A 20167-nucleotide genomic window follows, 5' to 3' on the forward strand; every position below is an offset into this window, starting at 1 on the left:
AGTCATTAAATGTAACAGATTTCTTCTAGATCAGCTCTGTAACAAAATAACTGAATCATTTAAACCATAAATGTTTTGAAAGAAAGCAGTATAATTTTCTTGTTTAAGGTATGAGGTTCCATGAGAATTTTGTTCGTTTAAGACTTTATGACTGACCACAGCAACAGTGAACATTCCTTTACTATGTACATTGTGAACTTTTTAATTCCTGCAAAATGCCACTTTCAGATTTGCTTGCATATATATTTATTTATTTTTACAGTTAAGGAGTCACCCATCACACTCTAAGCAGGAATTGCACGTCCAAACTTGAATTTAAATTCTGATTTGCTGTATCTTGTATTCCCTCTGAATCTAACGAAGTCCTGGCCCATAATATGTGTCTGGTTTTCCCCTTTTCAATATAACATATAATGAATTACAGAATAACATTTAGTTATGATTTGTCTTTTGTAGAGTTGTCTTTTTTGATACTGTAAAAGGTAGTCTCCAAATTCACAGGACCATGTGCACAAGGTACATTTTATTATTTCCATGTTACATCTGGAATAGTTGCAGTACGGAAATACCAAAGAGTCTCTCCTGGGCCAAAGATCAAGTTATCAGAAGGGACAGTAAAGCGACCTGTATATTCTACATTCAAGTTTTTTAAGTGCCCTGACTGGTCAAGATTCCCTTTTTAATGGCCCTGTCAGACTATTTATAGGAAATGTATCCACAGGAATGGTAAGATGTAAAACATTTCTAAATATATCTAGTCAAATCAAATGACAATTATGCTGTTAGCTAAGATTGCCAGACAAAGTTTTGCCAAAGATGGTTTGCCAAAATATGTTCTGACTGAAGGAAAAGGAAACATCCAGAGCATCTACATACCAGACTCTATAAAAGTCTCTTTGGAGTGCTGTGCCCAGTCCTGCAGAAAATTTCAAGGTAAGTGTATGGCTCCTGTGAACTTCCAGGCAAAGTATATAACTTTTTATTCTATTGAACTTCCTAGAAGTCTTGGATATTCATTTCTATCAGGGAACTGTCTCTACTGCTTGAGTTTTTGTTCTAGATTTGAAGGCAGTATTTTTTCCTTCAGCTTCCGTATTATTTCTGGATATATGTGCAATAGAAAATGAGTTGCTATGTTTTCAAACAGCAGTGACTGACTTTCAAACTCTGCCACCAGAATGTGTACCAAAATGTACCAGCTTTTAAGGAACAGGAAGAAATCCAACAGTCCAAGATTTCTAGAAAATAGAACAGGCAATAGTGGCATTAATATATGTCATAATGGAAGGTTAATTATCCATAGCAAATAACTTTTCCAGTGAAAAGCCACTATTTGCTATCCGACAATTAAGTGTCTCAGAGACTGTCAGGTAGCATCTAAAAAAATTCAAGACTTTTTTAATATGAAGTATCTGCTATGGCAACATCCAAATTAACCAGAGTCCATTAAGTTGAAGTGATACTGCTAAACTGTACTACAATACTCCAACACTAGTTAAATAGCTAGATGTCTAAGGATTAATTTAAGAAAAGTATACATCTATGTTCAGTCAAGACTGGGAAGTTTAGATTCAACTTTTGACTTGCTTATACCTACCTGGATATTTGAAGAGATTGAAGTGCAAGATATTTCACTCTTCCACATAAAACTGTTCAGTCAGTGACTCAACAAATCTTCTTTCCTACAGAGTACTCTGCTAACTGTGCCTCCTCTATAAGCACAACCATGGCCTCTCCGGATGCTGAGATGGCTGCCTTTGGGGAGGCGGCTCCTTACCTCCGAAAGTCAGAAAAGGAGAGAATCGAGGCCCAGAACAAGCCTTTTGATGCCAAGTCATCCGTCTTTGTGGTGCATCCTAAGGAATCCTTTGTGAAAGGGACAATCCAGAGTAGGGAATCAGGGAAGGTCACTGTCAAGACTGAAGGTGGAGAGGTGGGTAAAATGCAAGCTTCAGATCTGAATTTGATTCCCCCTCTGAGCTTTTAGCTGACAGGCGTGTACCTTTCTTTCCTCTGACAGACCCTGACTGTGAAAGAAGATCAAATCTTCTCCATGAATCCTCCCAAGTACGATAAAATCGAGGACATGGCCATGATGACCCACCTCCACGAACCCGCTGTGCTGTACAACCTCAAAGAGCGTTATGCAGCCTGGATGATCTACGTAAGCACCAGCAGCAGTCTTCCTTTGGGGAGCGGGGAGAACTGCTCTGCCAGGCTCAGGGGAAGGCAACGTGCTGTGTCCTTTCCTCGCAGACCTACTCGGGTCTCTTCTGCGTCACCGTCAACCCCTACAAGTGGCTGCCGGTGTACAACCCGGAGGTGGTGTTGGCCTACAGAGGCAAGAAGCGCCAGGAGGCTCCTCCACACATCTTCTCCATCTCTGACAACGCCTATCAGTTCATGCTGACCGGTGAGACAACAGCAGCATCTTCATGGAGATATTACTTCTTTTTTTTTTTTTTCTAATATTTGTGTATGTGGAAATGTAAAACCTCAGCATGAGCCTTTAATTATCCTAACAGTTGCTGATAGTATACATGAGACATGGTCCTGTTCTAATGATTTTTAAAACTAAGTTATAGAATGCTGACCACAGCATTGAAAAAGTTAAAGTGAAAAGTAATTAATAGGATTAATTTAGTCAGGTGAAACAAAAATTTTCCCTACCTATTATTGAGATCTGATTTACTCAAAATGTGACAGAAAATCTTACTAGATCTCCAAACATTTTAATCAATCTCTCCCCAAATTGCATTGTAGGTTGTTTTCTAACTGTTTTTGCTTCATGAAGACATTCTTTGAAAAAACAAATTATCTGACATCAGGTGTTATTCTGATATTTATAACATATTGAAAAAGGACAAGGGTCAGTATCCCAAGAAAGATGCACCCTCTGGAAGCAATGCTGAATACCTTAATTTCAAATTAGCTGTTATTTACTATTCCTATGTTATGTTTTTCCTTCTTAGGCATGAAAATTACTTGACTAGAAAGGACTAGAATTCCGTTCACCAAAACTGCAATGTGCAGAAGGGAACCAAGAATGGTCCTACCTCTACAGTTGTTTCATGATTCCACATTACTGAGCCTCACAGAATAAAAATGTTGATCGTTAAAAAAAGCCCCTGAATGCTGAATTAAAAAAACACAATAATTAAATTTTTTTTCTCCTTTTCTACTTTCACTGAAGCGGGTTCATGAATGCCAAGTAGTTTAGCATTTTTTTCTCATATTTTCTATCTTCTTTCTTCCTTCTCTAAAGTAGTTTCTTTTAAAACAGACTTGTAAAGACAGAAATAAAAATAAACAGAAACACACTGAACTAAAAAACCCAACCAAAGAAACAAACAAACAAACAACAAAACCAACAAAACCTGGACATTCTTTCTCACCTCAGAAATAATTCAGACTCTGTATTCAATGGTGAAAAGCAAAAATCAGAAAAGGAGGAAAAAAATACTTGTTCTCATATTGATTAAATCTCTACACTTCTACAAATGAGTTAGGTAAAGAAGAAATCAGAATCCTTTTGACCCATATAATCAGCAGTTACAATCCCTAGCAATTTGGAGATAAGACGTAATTAATCAGACTTCTCAAAGGGTATTATGTTAAAGGGAAATCAGTATAAACCAATCTCAGGTTCTTAAATTGTTGAGGACTTGCAGATATATAATCATTTAGTTGTACTTGCTGAGAACTTAAAAAGGCACACAATAAATTTGATATCAATCTCTCCAGATTCTGCAGGGAGATCTTTCATACCAAAACCTTCTAACATCTATAACAGACTTCTTGAAGTCACTTGAAAGTAACAGACATCCTTGCATCACTATTCATTTCATACAGAGATTTATATGAGAAATATATCAAACTAAAAAGAAATGTACAATTTCAAAGACTGAAAAGGCAGTTTAAATTAACACCTCAGAAATGAAAAAACAGAATTGAAGATATCCAAACTTTGAAAACTCCAGCCCACTCCATACAATACATAGGCTCACTAAAAGCATGGCTTGTATTTATCAGACACACTGTGTTCTGTATTGCTCAAGAATGCCACTGACAACATCTTTGTTTCTGTCTCATTTACAGATCGCGAGAACCAGTCGATCCTGATCACGTACGTACACTCCCTGCTGGGTCCCCGCGGGGCTGCCCGGTGCCAGGGGATCTCCTGCCTGACCACACGCTCTCTGCTTCTCTCTTTGCTCTGACAGCGGAGAATCCGGCGCAGGGAAGACTGTGAACACAAAGCGTGTCATCCAGTACTTTGCAACAATTGCAGCCAGTGGGGAGAAGAAGAAGGAGGAGCAGCCATCAGGCAAAATGCAGGTATGTGATTAGATGCTGGCTTGAATCAAAGCTTTTCTCCAATCCTGACATGATTTTTGGAAAGGATAACCAGCAATATCTATCATCTTGCAGGGAACGCTTGAGGATCAAATCATCAGCGCCAACCCACTGCTGGAGGCCTTTGGAAACGCCAAGACCGTGAGGAACGACAACTCCTCGCGATTTGTAAGTTGTTGCTTTGGACAAAATCTCTCCCTCTCATTCCAAGACAAGTGATGGCCCTGGCAGTATCCCACATAAAGGAGATGTCAGAAGAACCCATCCAGGCTGAAATGCTGCTGCTTCTCCTTAACAGGGCAAATTCATCAGAATCCACTTTGGAGCCACAGGCAAACTGGCTTCTGCAGACATTGAAACTTGTAAGAGTCTCTCCTGGCCTGGTCCCATTCCTCCCCAAATTCCCACCTCCATGTGCTTTCCTGTGCCTGACTCTTCTGCCTTCCTTGCCAGATCTGCTGGAGAAGTCCAGAGTCACTTTCCAGCTCCCGGCAGAAAGAAGCTACCACATCTTCTATCAGATCATGTCCAACAAGAAGCCGGAGCTCATTGGTAGGAAGGATCATTATGACTTTCTGAGGATGATTGCTGAGCAACAGTTCACCCTATTACCTGCTTGGCAAAACCTGTGTCTTGCCTCTTCCTGCTTTCAGACATGCTCCTCATCACCACCAACCCTTTTGATTTCCACTATGTGAGTCAAGGTGAGGTCACTGTTCCCAGCATTGATGACCAGGAGGAACTGATGGCTACAGATGTAAGTACTAGAAAGAAATATTTGTACTGTGATTGTTAAGGATTTTAGGCAATGTTCTGACTTCATGGTTTTGACTGCAGAGTGCCATTGACATCCTGGGCTTCACTGCTGACGAAAAGACTGCCATCTACAAGCTGACAGGGGCCGTCATGCACTACGGGAATCTGAAGTTCAAGCAGAAACAACGAGAGGAGCAGGCAGAGCCTGATGGCACAGAAGGTACCAGCAGACTGAGCAATGGACTTGTTCAAAGAACTTCTCTGCTTGCAGAGATGATATGTTAACCTCCAAAGAGAGGCCTTTGTTGGCCCGAATTGCAATATAGAATGCTGAGGAAAAGCACCTTTGTTCACTGTCTGTCTAACTGCAGAGGTGCCTCCCTGCTTGCGGGAAATACCATAATTTTATCCAATGAACTCTCCCCAAATACACACAGCCTGAAAGGGGGAGCTTCAACACAGGATCTCTCTCTCTCCAAACACTTGCTCTCTGAGAAGGCCATAATGAGCTTCCTGATTGACATAGCTTCTCAGACCTTCTGTTTGAAAGCAGACTAATGCTTTTCTGTTTCTAGGATGTGAGTGGAAGAGCTGTCCACACTGACCAAATTCTAGACATTATCCAAAAATAAATGTTTCTCTCTCTTTGCCCCCCTCTCTAGTGGCTGACAAGGCTGCCTACCTGATGGGCCTGAACTCAGCTGAGTTGCTGAAAGCCCTGTGTTACCCCCGAGTCAAAGTTGGGAATGAATATGTGACCAAAGGTCAAACAGTATCACAGGTAAAATCTGAAGGCTGAAAATCCTTGGCTCAAACGAGCTTTTCACAGAGTCACAGAATGATTGGTTTTGGAAGGGACGTCTGTAGATCCCCCAGTCCAACCCCTGCTAACTCAGGGTCACAGAGCAGAACACACAGTGTCGGTCCAGGTGGGTTTGAATGTCTCAGAGAAGGAGACTCCACACCTGGTCTGGGCAGCCTGTACCTGTGCTCTGACACAACCAAAGGAAAGAAGTTTCTCCTCATACTCAGGTGTAACCTCCTGTGTTTCAGTCTGTTCCTGTTGCCCCTTATCCTATTGTTGGGCACCACTGAAAAGAGTCTGGTCCCATCATCTTGACACCCACCCTGGAGATATTTGTAGGCATTGATAGATGCCCTCTCAGTCATCTTTTCTCCAGGCTGAACAGGCAGAAATCCCTCAACCTGCTCTCCACACGGTTCCTAATGAGCCCCAGGATACCATTCGCTTACATGGCCAGAGCCATGAAATATTGTCCACTAGGACTTTGAGGTCCTGATCTACATAGCCACTTTTCCAAGAGGTCTACTGGAGCATTCTTCTTTGACTCTGGGATGTAACTGCAGTCCTTTCTTTTCTGCTTTAGGTGAACAATGCAGTAGGTGCCCTGGCAAAAGCTGTCTTTGAGAAGATGTTCTTGTGGATGGTTATTCGCATCAACCAACAGCTGGATACCAAGCAACCCAGACAGTACTTCATTGGTGTCCTGGACATTGCTGGCTTTGAAATCTTTGATGTAAGGAACAAGGACTTGGCACCATGGACAAGGGAGGGCAAGGGAGGTGTCTTGAGGATTACAAAACACACTTCTTTTTAAGAAGATTCAGAATTTTATCCTCCTCATCTGCAGATTTCTAGAACCTCTCCCTCTTCTCTGACACAATAGTACCCTCAAATGGCTTTACTAACAAATACCTTGATTCTAACATTGTCTACAGGTAGAAAAAAGCTCCGCTTTCTGATAAATGGTCTCAAAGGTCCCCAAGCTTGTAAATGTCTTAGGCTTTGCAAACAAAGAGACAGCTCCAGGACTAAGGGTCAGAGAGACCTGGGCCAAAGGTGTGGATGCTCTTGGAAGAGTCAAGGGCAGTGCTGTGGGAAAGTTCACAGCATGTTTCCTGTGTTGTGACTGGAGTCATGATGTTAGGACTTCAGTGGTAGAAATGGTCAGAGATGGGACACCTACACAATGCTGCAGCTAAGGTTACTGATGGGTCTGCTTTTGAGTACCTCTTGAGTAGCACAGTGAAAAAGGAAACAGATGCTTTTAAAGTATGGTTAAGAGTGTTCTTTCAGCTGAGGAAGACCAACCAGCACTAGGAGAACACTAGCAAAACCCTGTGGTGTTTGCCACACCTTGACAACCTCTCCTTGCTTTGGGCAGTTCAACAGCTTTGAGCAGCTGTGCATCAACTTCACCAATGAGAAACTGCAACAGTTCTTCAACCACCACATGTTCGTGCTGGAGCAGGAAGAGTACAAGAAGGAGGGAATTGAATGGGAGTTCATTGACTTTGGGATGGACCTGGCTGCCTGCATTGAGCTCATTGAGAAGGTACTTTTTCCTTACAAGTGTGCAATGTATTTTGGAGTTTGGTGATGTTTCTGAGCCAGATTCAGCTCAGAAAGAACTCAGAGTCAGACAGTCAGTGCCAGTTAAACAAAACATTTTGCACTGAAATTAGTTTCAGTCTGGCAAAGAGGAATGAGGAAATGGAAACCTGTGTGATCAGTCCTTCATTGCCTGCTCTCCAAGCATGGAAAATATAGCCTGGACTTGCACCAACACACTTCTTTAAAACCAGCTAGAGTCAGTCTCCTTTCCTTTTTCCTCTGAAGCTTCAAATCAGAACTCCACACACAAATTTGGGAAATAAATATAATCTCATCTGATTTCCCAAAACAACTTGGCCTCTTGTAGCAATTTTCCCAATTATTTTTTCTGTTTATAATTTCTCCCTCCAATTCTCCCAATTCTAACCTGGATCAGACAGACATTCTTTAAGTTCCTTGGCAAGAGGCTGCAGGAAGGTAAGAGAAGGCAGAAATAAGCTCCCTAAACGAGAACAACTCCTGAGAAACTTAGGGCCTTATGCAGACTGAGATGCTTCCAGCAGCACACTGCTACCTTTGATGTTCATAGCACGTGCTTCCCATCATTAGCATCTTTCTCTACCACTTCTTGTGGCACTTTCCAGCCCATGGGCATCTTCTCCATCCTGGAAGAGGAGTGCATGTTCCCCAAGGCAACTGACACCTCTTTCAAGAACAAGCTCTATGACCAACATCTGGGCAAGTCCAACAACTTCCAGAAGCCCAAACCTGCCAAAGGCAAGGCTGAGGCTCACTTCTCCCTGGTGCACTACGCTGGCACGGTGGACTACAACATCTCTGGTTGGCTGGAGAAGAACAAGGACCCTCTGAATGAAACTGTCATTGGGTTGTACCAGAAATCATCTCTGAAGACATTGGCCTTACTCTTTTCTTCCTATGGTGGGGAAGCAGGTAAGCTCTGTAAAATCCGTTTCCATGTGTTTGTATTGTACAAAGTGGAATCTCAAAGACAATGTTAGTGGCATCTGGTCATTTTCATCAATTTTGCAGAGGCTGGTGGTGGTGGTGGCAAGAAGGGTGGCAAGAAGAAGGGTTCATCCTTCCAGACTGTCTCAGCTCTCTTCCGGGTAAGGGCAGAATTTGTCATCTCTTGAACATGAAAGTAATTATTTTTGAATTTGACAGGTTTGTTTCAGTTTTGGTCATAGCTCTTGTTATCCTTGAAAATCTTTCTGTTGCCACTTTTGGAAGTAACAGGATTTGTCGCTTAGAACACCACAAAACCTCTACCTCAATGCGTGTATGATTTTCGTTTCAGGAGACAGAATGATATTTTCAGCCTTCTGGAACTCTCTAGGCAATTGTTTTAGATTTTTTTTTTTTCTAATTAGCTATTAATATTGCATCCTTATATTTTGTCTGTTTTCTTGCACTTGCCTTAATTTAATATTACCTTTTCTGAATATTCTACAAAAATCTCCAAAGGGTGAAGTTCACCTACTTAGATTGGGACTGAATAACAAATCAGCTGAACTTCCTTAAAATCTTCTCTGGAGACTTCAGATCTATTTCCCATACTTGTTTTATGTATCTATGAAGATCTTCAGTATTGGCACACTGTAGAATACTAAGTAATAGGTCAAACATCAAAAAATTGCCTTAAGACTGTAAGATTGCATGGCAATGATTTCATTTCAATGGGGAAAGAGGTTGAATATTACATTGGGTCAAGTTAATGAATCCTAAGGTCAGTTTTCAGTTATGTTTTTTCAAGGTTTATATTTGACTGCGGTCAAGATAGTTACATAGATAGCGTTACTATTAAAAAAGTAAATTTCCATGGTCTGTACAAATATTCCATCCATTTAAAAAGACCTTAATTAGCTGCCAAATCAGATGCTAGTCATGCTTAATCAAGAATATATGTCATCCACTTAAAACATCCAACTAAATAGCACAAGAAATACCACCTTGAAGGGGAGCAGGAGGGGCAGGGCTGAGCTCTTCTCTCTGTGACAGTGACAGACCCCAGGGAATGGCAGAAGATGTGCCAGGGAGGGTCAGTGGGACATGAGGAAAAGGTTCTTCACCCAGAGGTGCTGGACACCGAACAGGCTCCCAGGGAGGGGTCACGGCCCCAACCTGACAGTGTTCAAGAAGAGACTGGACAACGTTCTCAGACACACGGGGTGACCTGTGGGGTGTCCTGTGCAGGGACAGGAGTTGGACTCGGTGATCCTTGTGGGTCCTTTCCAACTCAGGACATCATATGATTCTATGAACCATTATTCTATGAAAGATTTAAAAACAAAAAAACAAACAAATATCTGGGAGCCTTCAGTTTCCAAGTTTCCCCTTGGGAGCTCTGCAAGATGTTTGAGGGAAGGCAGGTCTGCATCCTGAAACATTGAGTTTGATACATCCACTATTAAGCTTCCAGTGCTTATGCTTAATAACATAAACGTTATTTCGTGATCACATAGGAGAATTTAAACAAGCTGATGGCTAACCTAAGAAGCACTCACCCCCATTTTGTACGATGCATCATCCCAAATGAAACAAAAACACCAGGTAAGCAGATTCAATAGGAGGAAAACATATGCAGTGGAAGCTCTTCTCCTAAGTATCAAATAATGGGGTAGTCACTAATGGTGGTGTGTATTAGGTGCAATGGAGCATGAGCTGGTGCTGCATCAGCTGCGGTGCAATGGCGTGCTGGAAGGAATCCGAATTTGCAGGAAAGGATTCCCCAGCAGAGTCCTGTATGCTGACTTCAAGCAAAGGTAAATGTGCTTCACCTTTCTCCCCATTCAGACCAAGTTGAAGAGCCTGGGTACCATAATATACTTGAAACACCATACTCTAAATTGGTACTGAACAGTAATACAGATATGCTTTTCCATCAATTCATGATGATATGACATTGCTGATGTCAGGATTCTCTTGCACTTAGAGTTATAACAAAAACACTTTCTGTATCCTGTTCTGAAAATATGAACTGTCTCCAGGCATGAGACTGATACAGTGAGACAATCTGAGAAGGCTGTGGTGTTCTATCATAGTGACCGTTGTGGTGATGGGGATTTCTTCATGTTCTGTTTTCTTCTGCAGATACAGAGTGCTTAATGCAAGTGCTATCCCAGAGGGACAGTTCATGGACAGCAAGAAGGCTTCAGAAATGCTCCTTGGGTCCATTGATGTGGACCACACCCAATACAGATTTGGTCACACCAAGGTAGAAACAAGACCTGTGTTAAAAGCTTCTCAGGGAGCTGAAAGGGTGGGCTTTTCTATCCTTACCTGTGGAGGGAGCACAGCACAGTAACAGAGCTGGCAGGGTAGGAGCCCCAGTCAGCAGGTGCTCAGCCCCACAGTACTCAAGCAAAGAAAGCGGGGAAGATCCTGGAATGGTAGTCAGGTTCAACCAAGAGTCCAAACCATCAGGCTAGCTCATGACAGTAAGGAACGTCTGAGGTGAAGCCAAAAAGCCTTGTTTTATTGAGATTGTTCAGGTCATATATAGATAGGCTAATAAGGCCCAGACTCTGTTCTTGAACTCCTGGGCAGATCCACAGCAATGAGATTGACCTAACATCAAGTCAGGAAGTAAGTCTGCAGGTCATGGTAGAGCTCACTGGGGTCCATGACCAGACATATGTGTGGCTAAGGCTGTGGCTTAACTGGAAACCATAACTCACAGCATATAGATCTGGGACTGAATGCTTAGGGCTGAGCTTATAGGAAGCCTGTAGGCCCTTGGGAAGAGGGTTTGGGAGGGGTCCAAGGTGAGGCTGGTCATGGCCATTAAGATCTGCTTCAGGATCCTGAAAGACTTTGTGACATCTAAAAATGACATGATGCAACATTTCCTTCCTCAAGGTGTTCTTCAAGGCTGGGCTGCTGGGACTCCTGGAGGAGATGAGAGACGACAAGCTGGCAGAAATCATCACTCGCACACAAGCCAGGTGCAGGGGCTTCCTGATGAGAGTGGAGTACCAGAGAATGGTGGAGAGGAGGTAGACTTTACTCATATTTAGTTTCTTCTCATGGTACTTGATTGGTGAAACTTAAATACATCACACCAAAGTGATACAATAGCCATATGAATTTCATTTCAGGGAGTCCATATTCTGTATCCAGTATAACGTTCGGTCCTTCATGAATGTGAAGCACTGGCCCTGGATGAAGTTGTTCTTCAAGATCAAGCCCTTGCTGAAGAGCGCAGAATCTGAGAAGGAGATGGCCAACATGAAGGAAGAATTTGAGAAAACCAAGGAAGAGCTTGCGAAGTCTGAGGCAAAGAGGAAGGAGTTGGAGGAGAAAATGGTGGCCCTGCTGCAGGAGAAAAATGATTTGCAGCTCCAAGTGCAGGCGGTGAGTATCACTGTTCATTTGTCCCTGGGAAAGTAATGTTAAACAGACAGAATGCTTCTTGCCCTGAGCAGGGACTAACAGGAGGCTGACTAGCGTGTAGTAGAAAATGTTCTAAATCACACACACTAACACTGCGTAAACAGGCACTGGCAGGGACATGGTGAGTCCCGTGGCAGCCCCACACGAGACCCGGCATTCCTGCTGTCTGAGTAAAGAGCCATGTAACACTGGGTAACAAGTAATCCAGAGCAGAGAGCTCTGAACTGTCTCCATCTACTCAGGTTTCATCGCAGTGTATTTGTCTAACAGAGTGAAGGCAAAGCTCAGAAGGATACACTATTTACAGCTACATTGGGGAAGCCATGATTACTTTCAGAAGCATGGATACATCCCATTAAAACTCAATTAGTAAAAGGCAGTTTCTTCACACCAAATGAAATGATCAACTAGTTAGCATTGTAAATGCTCGGCATGGGCTGGAAAGAAGGCACAGAGGTGACTGATAGCAAAGGTAGGAACACTGCTGGACTTACAGCAATTTTAATTCATGTAGAAAGGTGATAAATTTCTTTCTCATCTAAGTTACTCTCAAAGGATCGAAAAGTCTTCATTTCCCCAATATTATAAGGTTCTCAATGAGACAATTAAAAAGCTACTAAGTACTTTTCCTGTCAGGAAAAAGGACTCCAAGACTTTTTTCCTGCTGACACTAGTAATTGAAGTGACCACTCTTGTCTTGTGTTGTGTTTCTGAGTGCATGGGATATCTCACAGTTACAGTCTCTGTGAGACAATATGAAGAGACACAAAAAAATTGAGATCAATGTTGATAGCAGATAAACAGGTTTCCCAATAGACATGCGGCAAGATCCTCCAGTTTCTGGAGTGGAAGGCCACGGTCGGTCCAGTATTAACGCGTGCCTACTCAGTGACAGAGCAGAGAAACTTCAAAACATTACGACCCATAAAATCTGTGTCTCTCCACCAGGAAGCAGATAGTTTGGCTGATGCTGAGGAAAGATGTGACCAGCTCATCAAAACCAAAATCCAGCTGGAAGCCAAAATTAAGGAGGTGACTGAAAGGGCTGAGGATGAGGAAGAAATTAATGCTGAGCTGACAGCCAAGAAGAGGAAGCTGGAGGATGAATGCTCAGAGCTGAAGAAAGACATTGATGACCTTGAGTTAACGCTGGCCAAAGTGGAGAAGGAAAAGCATGCCACTGAAAACAAGGTACACACACATAGAGTATAAAAACATTTGCTTCTTGGAGAGAAAGAACCTACTATCACAGGATGTGTTGCTTTTGGAACATGTGATTTGGGCGTCATCTGAGCAATTAAAGGAATAATGAACTGGATAAACACAACAAAAAGAAAGCTTTATTCAACTGCTAAGCATGTTTTCCACTGAATTCTGAAAAATACTTACATTTGTAGGTGAAAAACCTGACAGAGGAGATGGCAGTCCTTGACGAAACCATTGCCAAGCTGACAAAAGAGAAGAAAGCCCTCCAAGAGGCCCACCAGCAGACACTGGATGACCTGCAAGTAGAAGAGGACAAGGTCAATACGCTGACCAAAGCCAAGACCAAGCTGGAGCAGCAAGTGGATGATGTGAGTATATGGCCATCCAGCAAGAACAGGACAGGTATGGAGTTAGACCTGACCAGTCATGAGCTGAGGGTCTTGTTCTTTTTAGCTGGAAGGGTCCCTGGAACAAGAGAAGAAACTGCGCATGGACCTTGAGAGAGCTAAGAGGAAACTGGAAGGAGACCTGAAGCTGGCCCAGGACAGCATAATGGACTTGGAAAATGATAAGCAGCAGCTGGATGAGAAACTGAAGAAGTAAGTGTGGCTGTGGGACACCTGAGTGCTGGGCTGGTTGTGCTTGTCTTTTTTCCCTGATCTCTAACATGGTTTGATTTGCCCACAGGAAAGACTTTGAAATCAGTCAGATCCAGAGCAAGATCGAGGATGAGCAAGCAATGGGCATGCAATTACAGAAGAAGATCAAGGAACTGCAGGCAAGTCTCTGTTCCTTTCCCTCCCTCTCCCCGTCTCAGGTCAGGTAGGAGAAGGCCCAGGTGTGAAGGGTCCCTAATGTTCCACAGGCCCGTATTGAGGAACTGGAGGAGGAAATTGAGGCCGAGCGAACCTCTCGGGCAAAAGCCGAGAAGCATCGGGCTGACCTCTCCAGGGAGCTGGAGGAGATCAGCGAGCGCCTGGAAGAAGCAGGAGGGGCTACGGCAGCTCAGATTGAGATGAACAAGAAGCGTGAGGCAGAGTTTCAGAAGATGCGTCGCGACCTGGAAGAGGCCACGCTGCAGCACGAAGCCACGGCTGCCGCCCTGCGCAAGAAGCACGCGGACAGCACAGCTGAGCTTGGGGAGCAGATCGACAACCTGCAGCGAGTGAAGCAGAAGCTGGAGAAGGAGAAGAGCGAGCTGAAGATGGAGATTGACGACTTGGCCAGTAACATGGAGTCTGTCTCCAAGGCCAAGGTATGGAAGTGGACCAGAGAATGCCCACCGGGCCAAGGTCTGGCCCATAGCCTACATCTACCAGCCACGTTCTCAACAAAACGATCCCTGCTGTTAGAATAATGAGAGTGCAGGTGTTGATCTCCTTTTTTTCCTTGTGTATTCTACCTAGGCAAATCTGGAGAAGATGTGCCGCACTCTGGAAGACCAGCTGAGTGAGATTAAAACAAAGGAGGAGCAGAATCACCGCGTGATCAATGACCTCAATACTCAAAGAGCTCGTCTGCAGACAGAAACAGGTGAGATATCTTCATTCCTGAGGTAGAATGGAACAACCTGCACTTAATGAGGATACCATAGGGTACAGGGTGACAAATGGTCAAACCTTTCCTGGCCACTCCTGATCAAATGGGTTTACAGGCAGAAATTGTCTTAGTATTAGCAGTCTAGTTACCTTTCTTCAATTTCCCCTTCCCAGGTGAATTTTCACGTCAGGTGGAGGAAAAGGATGCTCTGATTTCTCAGCTGTCCAGGGGCAAGCAAGGCTTTACCCAACAGATTGAGGAACTCAAGAGACATCTGGAAGAAGAAATAAAGGTCTGGGAGTACCCTGCTGTACAGAGTCTACATCTCCCCTGAAAGTATCTGGAGAATCCTGTCTGATCCAGACTGGTTCAATATACTTTACCCAAACACATGTAGTACTGAAGTAATGAACATACACCAATGCATAGCCTACAGAGGAGAGGAAGTGTCATGAGTTTGATGATGGAAGGAGTCATTAAAAAGGCTTTCATGAGAATCTGTTGATGCTCTCTAAAACTGGATACAAACACATATGTAGTAATACATTAAGAAATAGTAGATAACTGTACCCAGAGCCTCTGTCACTAAGACATCTGATGCTCCAGAAGCTTCCACCTTTGCATTTGCCTAATTTGAGTTTCATTTGTAATTTCTTGACAGTGTCACTGTCAAGCGTCATCTCAAGACAAGTATCCAGGTTACCAATCCCAATGTTCCCGCAGGCCAAGAACGCCCTGGCCCACGCCCTGCAGTCTGCTCGCCACGACTGTGACTTGCTCCGGGAACAATATGAGGAGGAGCAGGAAGCCAAGGGGGAGCTGCAGCGTGCGCTGTCCAAGGCCAACAGCGAAGTGGCCCAGTGGAGAACCAAATACGAGACTGACGCTATTCAGCGCACGGAGGAGCTGGAGGAGGCCAAGTACGTGGGAAGTGGGCTGTTGAATGGATGGAGAGGACTGAGGCTCTCAAGGGAAATTGGAGTTTCTAAGTTTGGGTTAGGACAGTGGTGGGATCAAGGCAGGAATAGACCATCTTTGCTGTAAAGGGAAGAGAGGGAGGGATGGAGAGGAAATGCATGCAGTGGAAAAAGAGATTGGAAGCACAAATGGAGCCCTTGAGCTAGACCAGCTAGGACAGGCCAGATACTCAGAAGGTGTCAGGACACAGATGTGGTAAACCCTTAAGCTCTAACCTGGAGCTGTGCTTGTCTCCTGCCAGGAAGAAGCTGGCACAGCGCCTGCAAGATGCAGAGGAACACGTTGAAGCTGTGAATGCCAAATGTGCCTCCCTGGAAAAGACAAAGCAGAGGCTGCAGAATGAAGTGGAGGACCTGATGATTGATGTGGAGCGAACAAATGCTGCCTGTGCAGCTCTGGATAAGAAGCAGAAGAACTTTGACAAGGTCTTTTGGGCTCCAGACCTGGGGCTCCTGGGCAGAGCATCCCCTCCTGATGGCCACATCCAAACTCACACCTGGTTTCTCTTCAGATCCTGGCAGAATGGAAGCAGAAGTATGAGGAGACACAGGCTGAGCTGGAAGCCTCCCAGAAGGAGTCTCGCTCTCTCAGCACAGAGCTCTTTAAGATGAAGAATGCCTACGAGGAGTCCCTGGACCACCTGGAAACGCTAAAGCGGGAGAACAAGAACTTGCAGCGTAAGTGCCTGGCCCTCTGCTCCTGGCAGGGCTTTCTCCCTGTCCAGCACTACGCACCGCTCCACATGGGTCTGTGCCTGCAGGTGGGCAGGGATGTCTGTCACCTTGGTGTGACAGGGCCCTTCCCGTTGTGCTCTGTGCCTGACCATGCCATTGGTGTTTGTTCCCACAGAGGAGATTTCTGACCTCACGGAGCAGATTGCAGAGGGAGGAAAGGCGATTCACGAGCTGGAGAAAGTCAAGAAGCAGGTTGAGCAGGAGAAATCTGAAATCCAGGCTGCTCTGGAGGAAGCTGAGGTACACACAGTGCTGGGAAATGGGGCCCAGATTGAAAGTGCAGGAGTAGTTATCTGCAGAGCTCAAGTACTGCTGAAGTGATGATTTGGGAAGGAAGTAAGGAACTGTTTAAGTCACTGGTCCCACTGACATTTTCCAGGCCTCCCTGGAACATGAAGAGGGGAAGATCCTGCGCCTCCAGCTTGAGCTCAACCAGGTGAAGTCGGAGATTGACAGGAAGATAGCAGAGAAAGATGAGGAGATTGACCAGCTGAAGAGAAACCACCTCAGAATTGTGGAGTCCATGCAGAGCACCCTGGATGCTGAGATCAGGAGCAGGAATGAAGCCCTGAGGCTGAAGAAGAAGATGGAGGGAGACCTGAATGAAATGGAGATCCAGCTGAGCCATGCCAACCGCGTGGCTGCAGAGGCACAGAAGAACCTGAGAAACACACAGGGAGTGCTAAAGGTCCGTTCAGCAAAGCTACTGAAAGAGAGAAGGCATCCCTAATAGTTTTGTCACCCAAGAACACAGTGGCACCCTGTAATTTCTCTTGTCTCTTTCTCAGGATACCCAGATACACTTGGATGATGCTCTGAGGACACAGGAGGACCTGAAGGAGCAGGTGGCCATGGTGGAGCGCAGGGCAAACCTGTTGCAGGCTGAAATTGAGGAGCTACGGGCAGCTCTGGAGCAGACGGAGCGTTCGAGGAAACTGGCTGAGCAGGAGCTTCTGGATGCCACCGAACGTGTGCAGCTCCTCCATACCCAGGTCAGGCACTGGACAGGAAATTAATCCAAGATAAGAGATAAGTAAAGAGTGAGATTGCTATGCACCTTGTAAGTGATTACTATGTAATCACCTGACAAGACATGCCACATTATTGACAGTTTAGCCAGCCACCTATGTCTGCCTGGCTACTGTGGCCGTAAGGAGTACTCTTGCATTAAAGACTTTCATAACCCCTACTCACACTTTTATTTCTACATGTGGAGGCATTAGGTCTAACAGCACAAACCACGTGTTTCCTGTTACACAGAACACCAGCTTAATCAGTACCAAGAAGAAGCTGGAAACAGACATTACCCAGATTCAGAGTGAAATGGAGGATACAATCCAGGAAGCTCGCAATGCTGAAGAGAAGGCCAAGAAGGCCATCACAGATGTGAGTTGGGGGCTCCTTTCATTGCTGATGCTGGATATAATTCTCCTTCAAACTGTGTCCAGCCCCCAAAATGGACTTGACCCTTTGCTCTCCTCAGGCAGCCATGATGGCAGAAGAGCTGAAGAAGGAGCAGGACACCAGCGCCCACCTGGAGAGGATGAAGAAGAACCTGGACCAGACGGTGAAGGACCTGCAGCACCGTCTGGACGAGGCTGAGCAGTTGGCCCTGAAGGGAGGCAAGAAGCAAATCCAGAAGCTGGAGGCCAGGGTGCGTAGGGCTGCTCTTTGTACATGAGTGAACATGTCACATAAGCAGCCATCAGGGAAGCTCCAAAGATGGGATTGTCCTTGCAGGTGCGGGAGCTGGAAGGGGAGGTTGATGCTGAGCAGAAGCGCAGTGCTGAAGCCGTGAAGGGTGTGCGCAAGTACGAGAGGAGGGTGAAGGAGCTGACCTACCAGGTAAGGCAGGAGGTCCCCTTGTACTGACAGTCTTCTCACTGCAAGTCAAATTTTGCACATGCAATCCCCAAGGGGAATTGTTAACCTCATGTGGTGGGAAGCAAATAAATCATTCATACTCTTTCTTCTTTGTTGTCTGCCTTAGTCTGAGGAAGACCGTAAGAATATCCTCAGGCTCCAGGATCTGGTGGACAAGCTGCAAATGAAGGTGAAATCCTACAAGAGACAAGCTGAGGAGGCTGTAAGTATTGCTTGGAGAATGGGTAAGAGCCACCTTCCCTCAGGGCAGCTTTCTCATTGAGATGAGCATGAATACCAGGAAGAAAACATGAGAGAAACACTCAAGACACAACAGTTTTGGCCATGCCATTCTACTGTGGTGCCTTGAGGCCTTGCTGAGTTCTGGGCACCTTGTAATTGTGGATGAGGTGGGGAAGTCCCGCATCCTGTTTTATATAGGAGGTCAGATTAAACAAACCTAGGGGCCATATCCACTGACTGAGAAATTCATGCATCTTTGTTCTTGAACAACAGCAGAAGGCTTCAGGATGTTTCTCAACCTAATAAAGCACACTGATAGTTGGGTAGCAAATAGTGGCAGAATAAGTACAAAAATGACACACTCAAGTGAATAGGTGCTCAGGATTGACACAGTACTGGTGAAGCCTGTTGTAGTTGGGTCCTGAGTAAGGGAAGATGAGGAGGTCTGTGTGAGGCTTATGCGTACACAGTGGTGGCTGGGAGATGGAGCTCTGGGTCTTCCTCTGAGATGTCGCAGAACCACACAGGGCTGAGCTGCAGCAGGAGTGGAAGCCCTTCCCAGAACTCCTCACCACCAACTCCCTCTCTCCACACAGGAGGAATTGTCCAATGTCAGCCTCTCCAAGTTCCGCAAGATCCAGCACGAGCTGGAGGAAGCCGAGGAGCGGGCTGACATTGCAGAGTCGCAGGTCAACAAGCTCCGAGTGAAGAGCCGGGAGTTTCATGGCAAGAAGATAGAAGAGGAAGAGTAAGGATGTCATGAGGCACCAAAGTGACCTGAGGGATGCACAAAATGTGAACCTCTTGGTCACTTTCTTCTGTAGTTAATCATTGTAATCCTGTCAATGTCTAGAAAATAAAGACCGTAGATTCTCTTGCACAGGGACTATGAGCACCATTTTAATTTGTTTTTATTTTACTGGTTAGGTCTCTGTCATCATGAGCTTTTGGGCATGGCTTTGATTTACTACCTTTTTCTGCCTCTGTCATGGTGCAGCTGTTTTGTCACCTAATTCCTAACTACTTATACTTGCTTTATTACTTGTTGACTGGGGATTGCAGAGAAATTTAACTTCGCATGAAGAGAAATTAAGGACAGTAATTCATGACAGTGACTCCTGCAAGTTCAGGCTTCTCCCTGTTCTGTACCAAGCAACAACTTATTTTATATTTTCCCATGCAGCAACTCAGCAGTTCCCAAGTGGGGTAGACCATCAAGAGTGAGTTGCTCCTTTGCTGGCCACTGTCCAAGGCAGATTTGTGGAGGGTTGATAACAAGAGTTCATGGTTCAATGGGAAGCAGAGTGAAGATCATCTTCAGTCCCCAATATGTCTGTTTTGTGAATTTAATTAGGCAACCATGAAGAGTATCACCTCCCTTTGAACTAAAACTAGAGAAGAGTAGTGACAGTTCTGTGACAATGCCTTTAATACATGTAGAGCAGATGAGTGTCCGCAAAAGCTGAGTCTCTGGCACACTGTCCTCTGAAGCACAACCCTGCCTGTCAGAATCTTTCTCTCCTGACGAGAAAGCCCAGCTGTTCAATGCGGTGCTTTCCTAGTGGTATTGCAGAAACTCAAGGCCTCAACCAGGAGTTTTTATCACCAGCTTGTGGCAAGAAGATAAGAGCAGACAGTGAGCAGAGGAGAGGTAGCTGCAGTAGCCCATCAGTGGAAGGCAAACACAGTGGTGGTCATTAGTAGCTGGCTTTTCCAGTCTAGC

General features: G+C 44.8%; 1 protein-coding gene and 1 long non-coding RNA gene across 16 annotated transcripts in view; one reads left to right on the forward strand and one right to left on the reverse strand.

Moving 5' to 3' along the window:
• LOC136109524 (uncharacterized) overlaps window positions 1-20167 on the reverse strand; it is a 190910-nt gene that overhangs the window by 162610 nt on the left and 8133 nt on the right. For 14 of the 15 annotated variants that reach the window (XR_011741760.1, XR_011741761.1, XR_011741755.1 and 11 more), the window contains exon 2: window positions 13271-13383. The exons of the other annotated variant lie outside the window; for it this stretch is intronic. This is a non-coding gene — a long non-coding RNA (uncharacterized lncRNA). The remainder of the gene's footprint in view (window positions 1-13270; window positions 13384-20167) is intronic. 15 annotated transcript variants of the gene reach the window in all.
• On the forward strand, window positions 1727-19205 carry LOC136109523 (myosin heavy chain, skeletal muscle, adult). Its single transcript, XM_065852255.2, has 38 exons — window positions 1727-1933; window positions 2021-2164; window positions 2257-2413; window positions 4099-4126; window positions 4224-4338; window positions 4432-4524; window positions 4655-4718; window positions 4810-4908; window positions 5010-5113; window positions 5194-5332; window positions 5775-5893; window positions 6501-6650; window positions 7299-7469; window positions 8113-8419; window positions 8519-8595; window positions 9952-10039; window positions 10134-10251; window positions 10580-10703; window positions 11348-11484; window positions 11587-11842; window positions 12830-13072; window positions 13279-13455; window positions 13541-13686; window positions 13775-13865; window positions 13953-14342; window positions 14494-14620; window positions 14800-14918; window positions 15350-15546; window positions 15846-16029; window positions 16116-16281; window positions 16454-16578; window positions 16718-17026; window positions 17127-17330; window positions 17599-17724; window positions 17822-17992; window positions 18079-18183; window positions 18329-18424; window positions 19041-19205. Exons 1-38 carry the CDS (start codon window positions 1727-1729, stop codon window positions 19194-19196), a joined length of 5829 nt encoding a protein of 1942 aa, XP_065708327.1. The 3' UTR covers window positions 19197-19205.

Source organism: Patagioenas fasciata, chromosome 18, assembly GCF_037038585.1.
Source record: "Patagioenas fasciata isolate bPatFas1 chromosome 18, bPatFas1.hap1, whole genome shotgun sequence".
Taxonomy (NCBI): Eukaryota; Metazoa; Chordata; class Aves; order Columbiformes; family Columbidae; genus Patagioenas; species Patagioenas fasciata.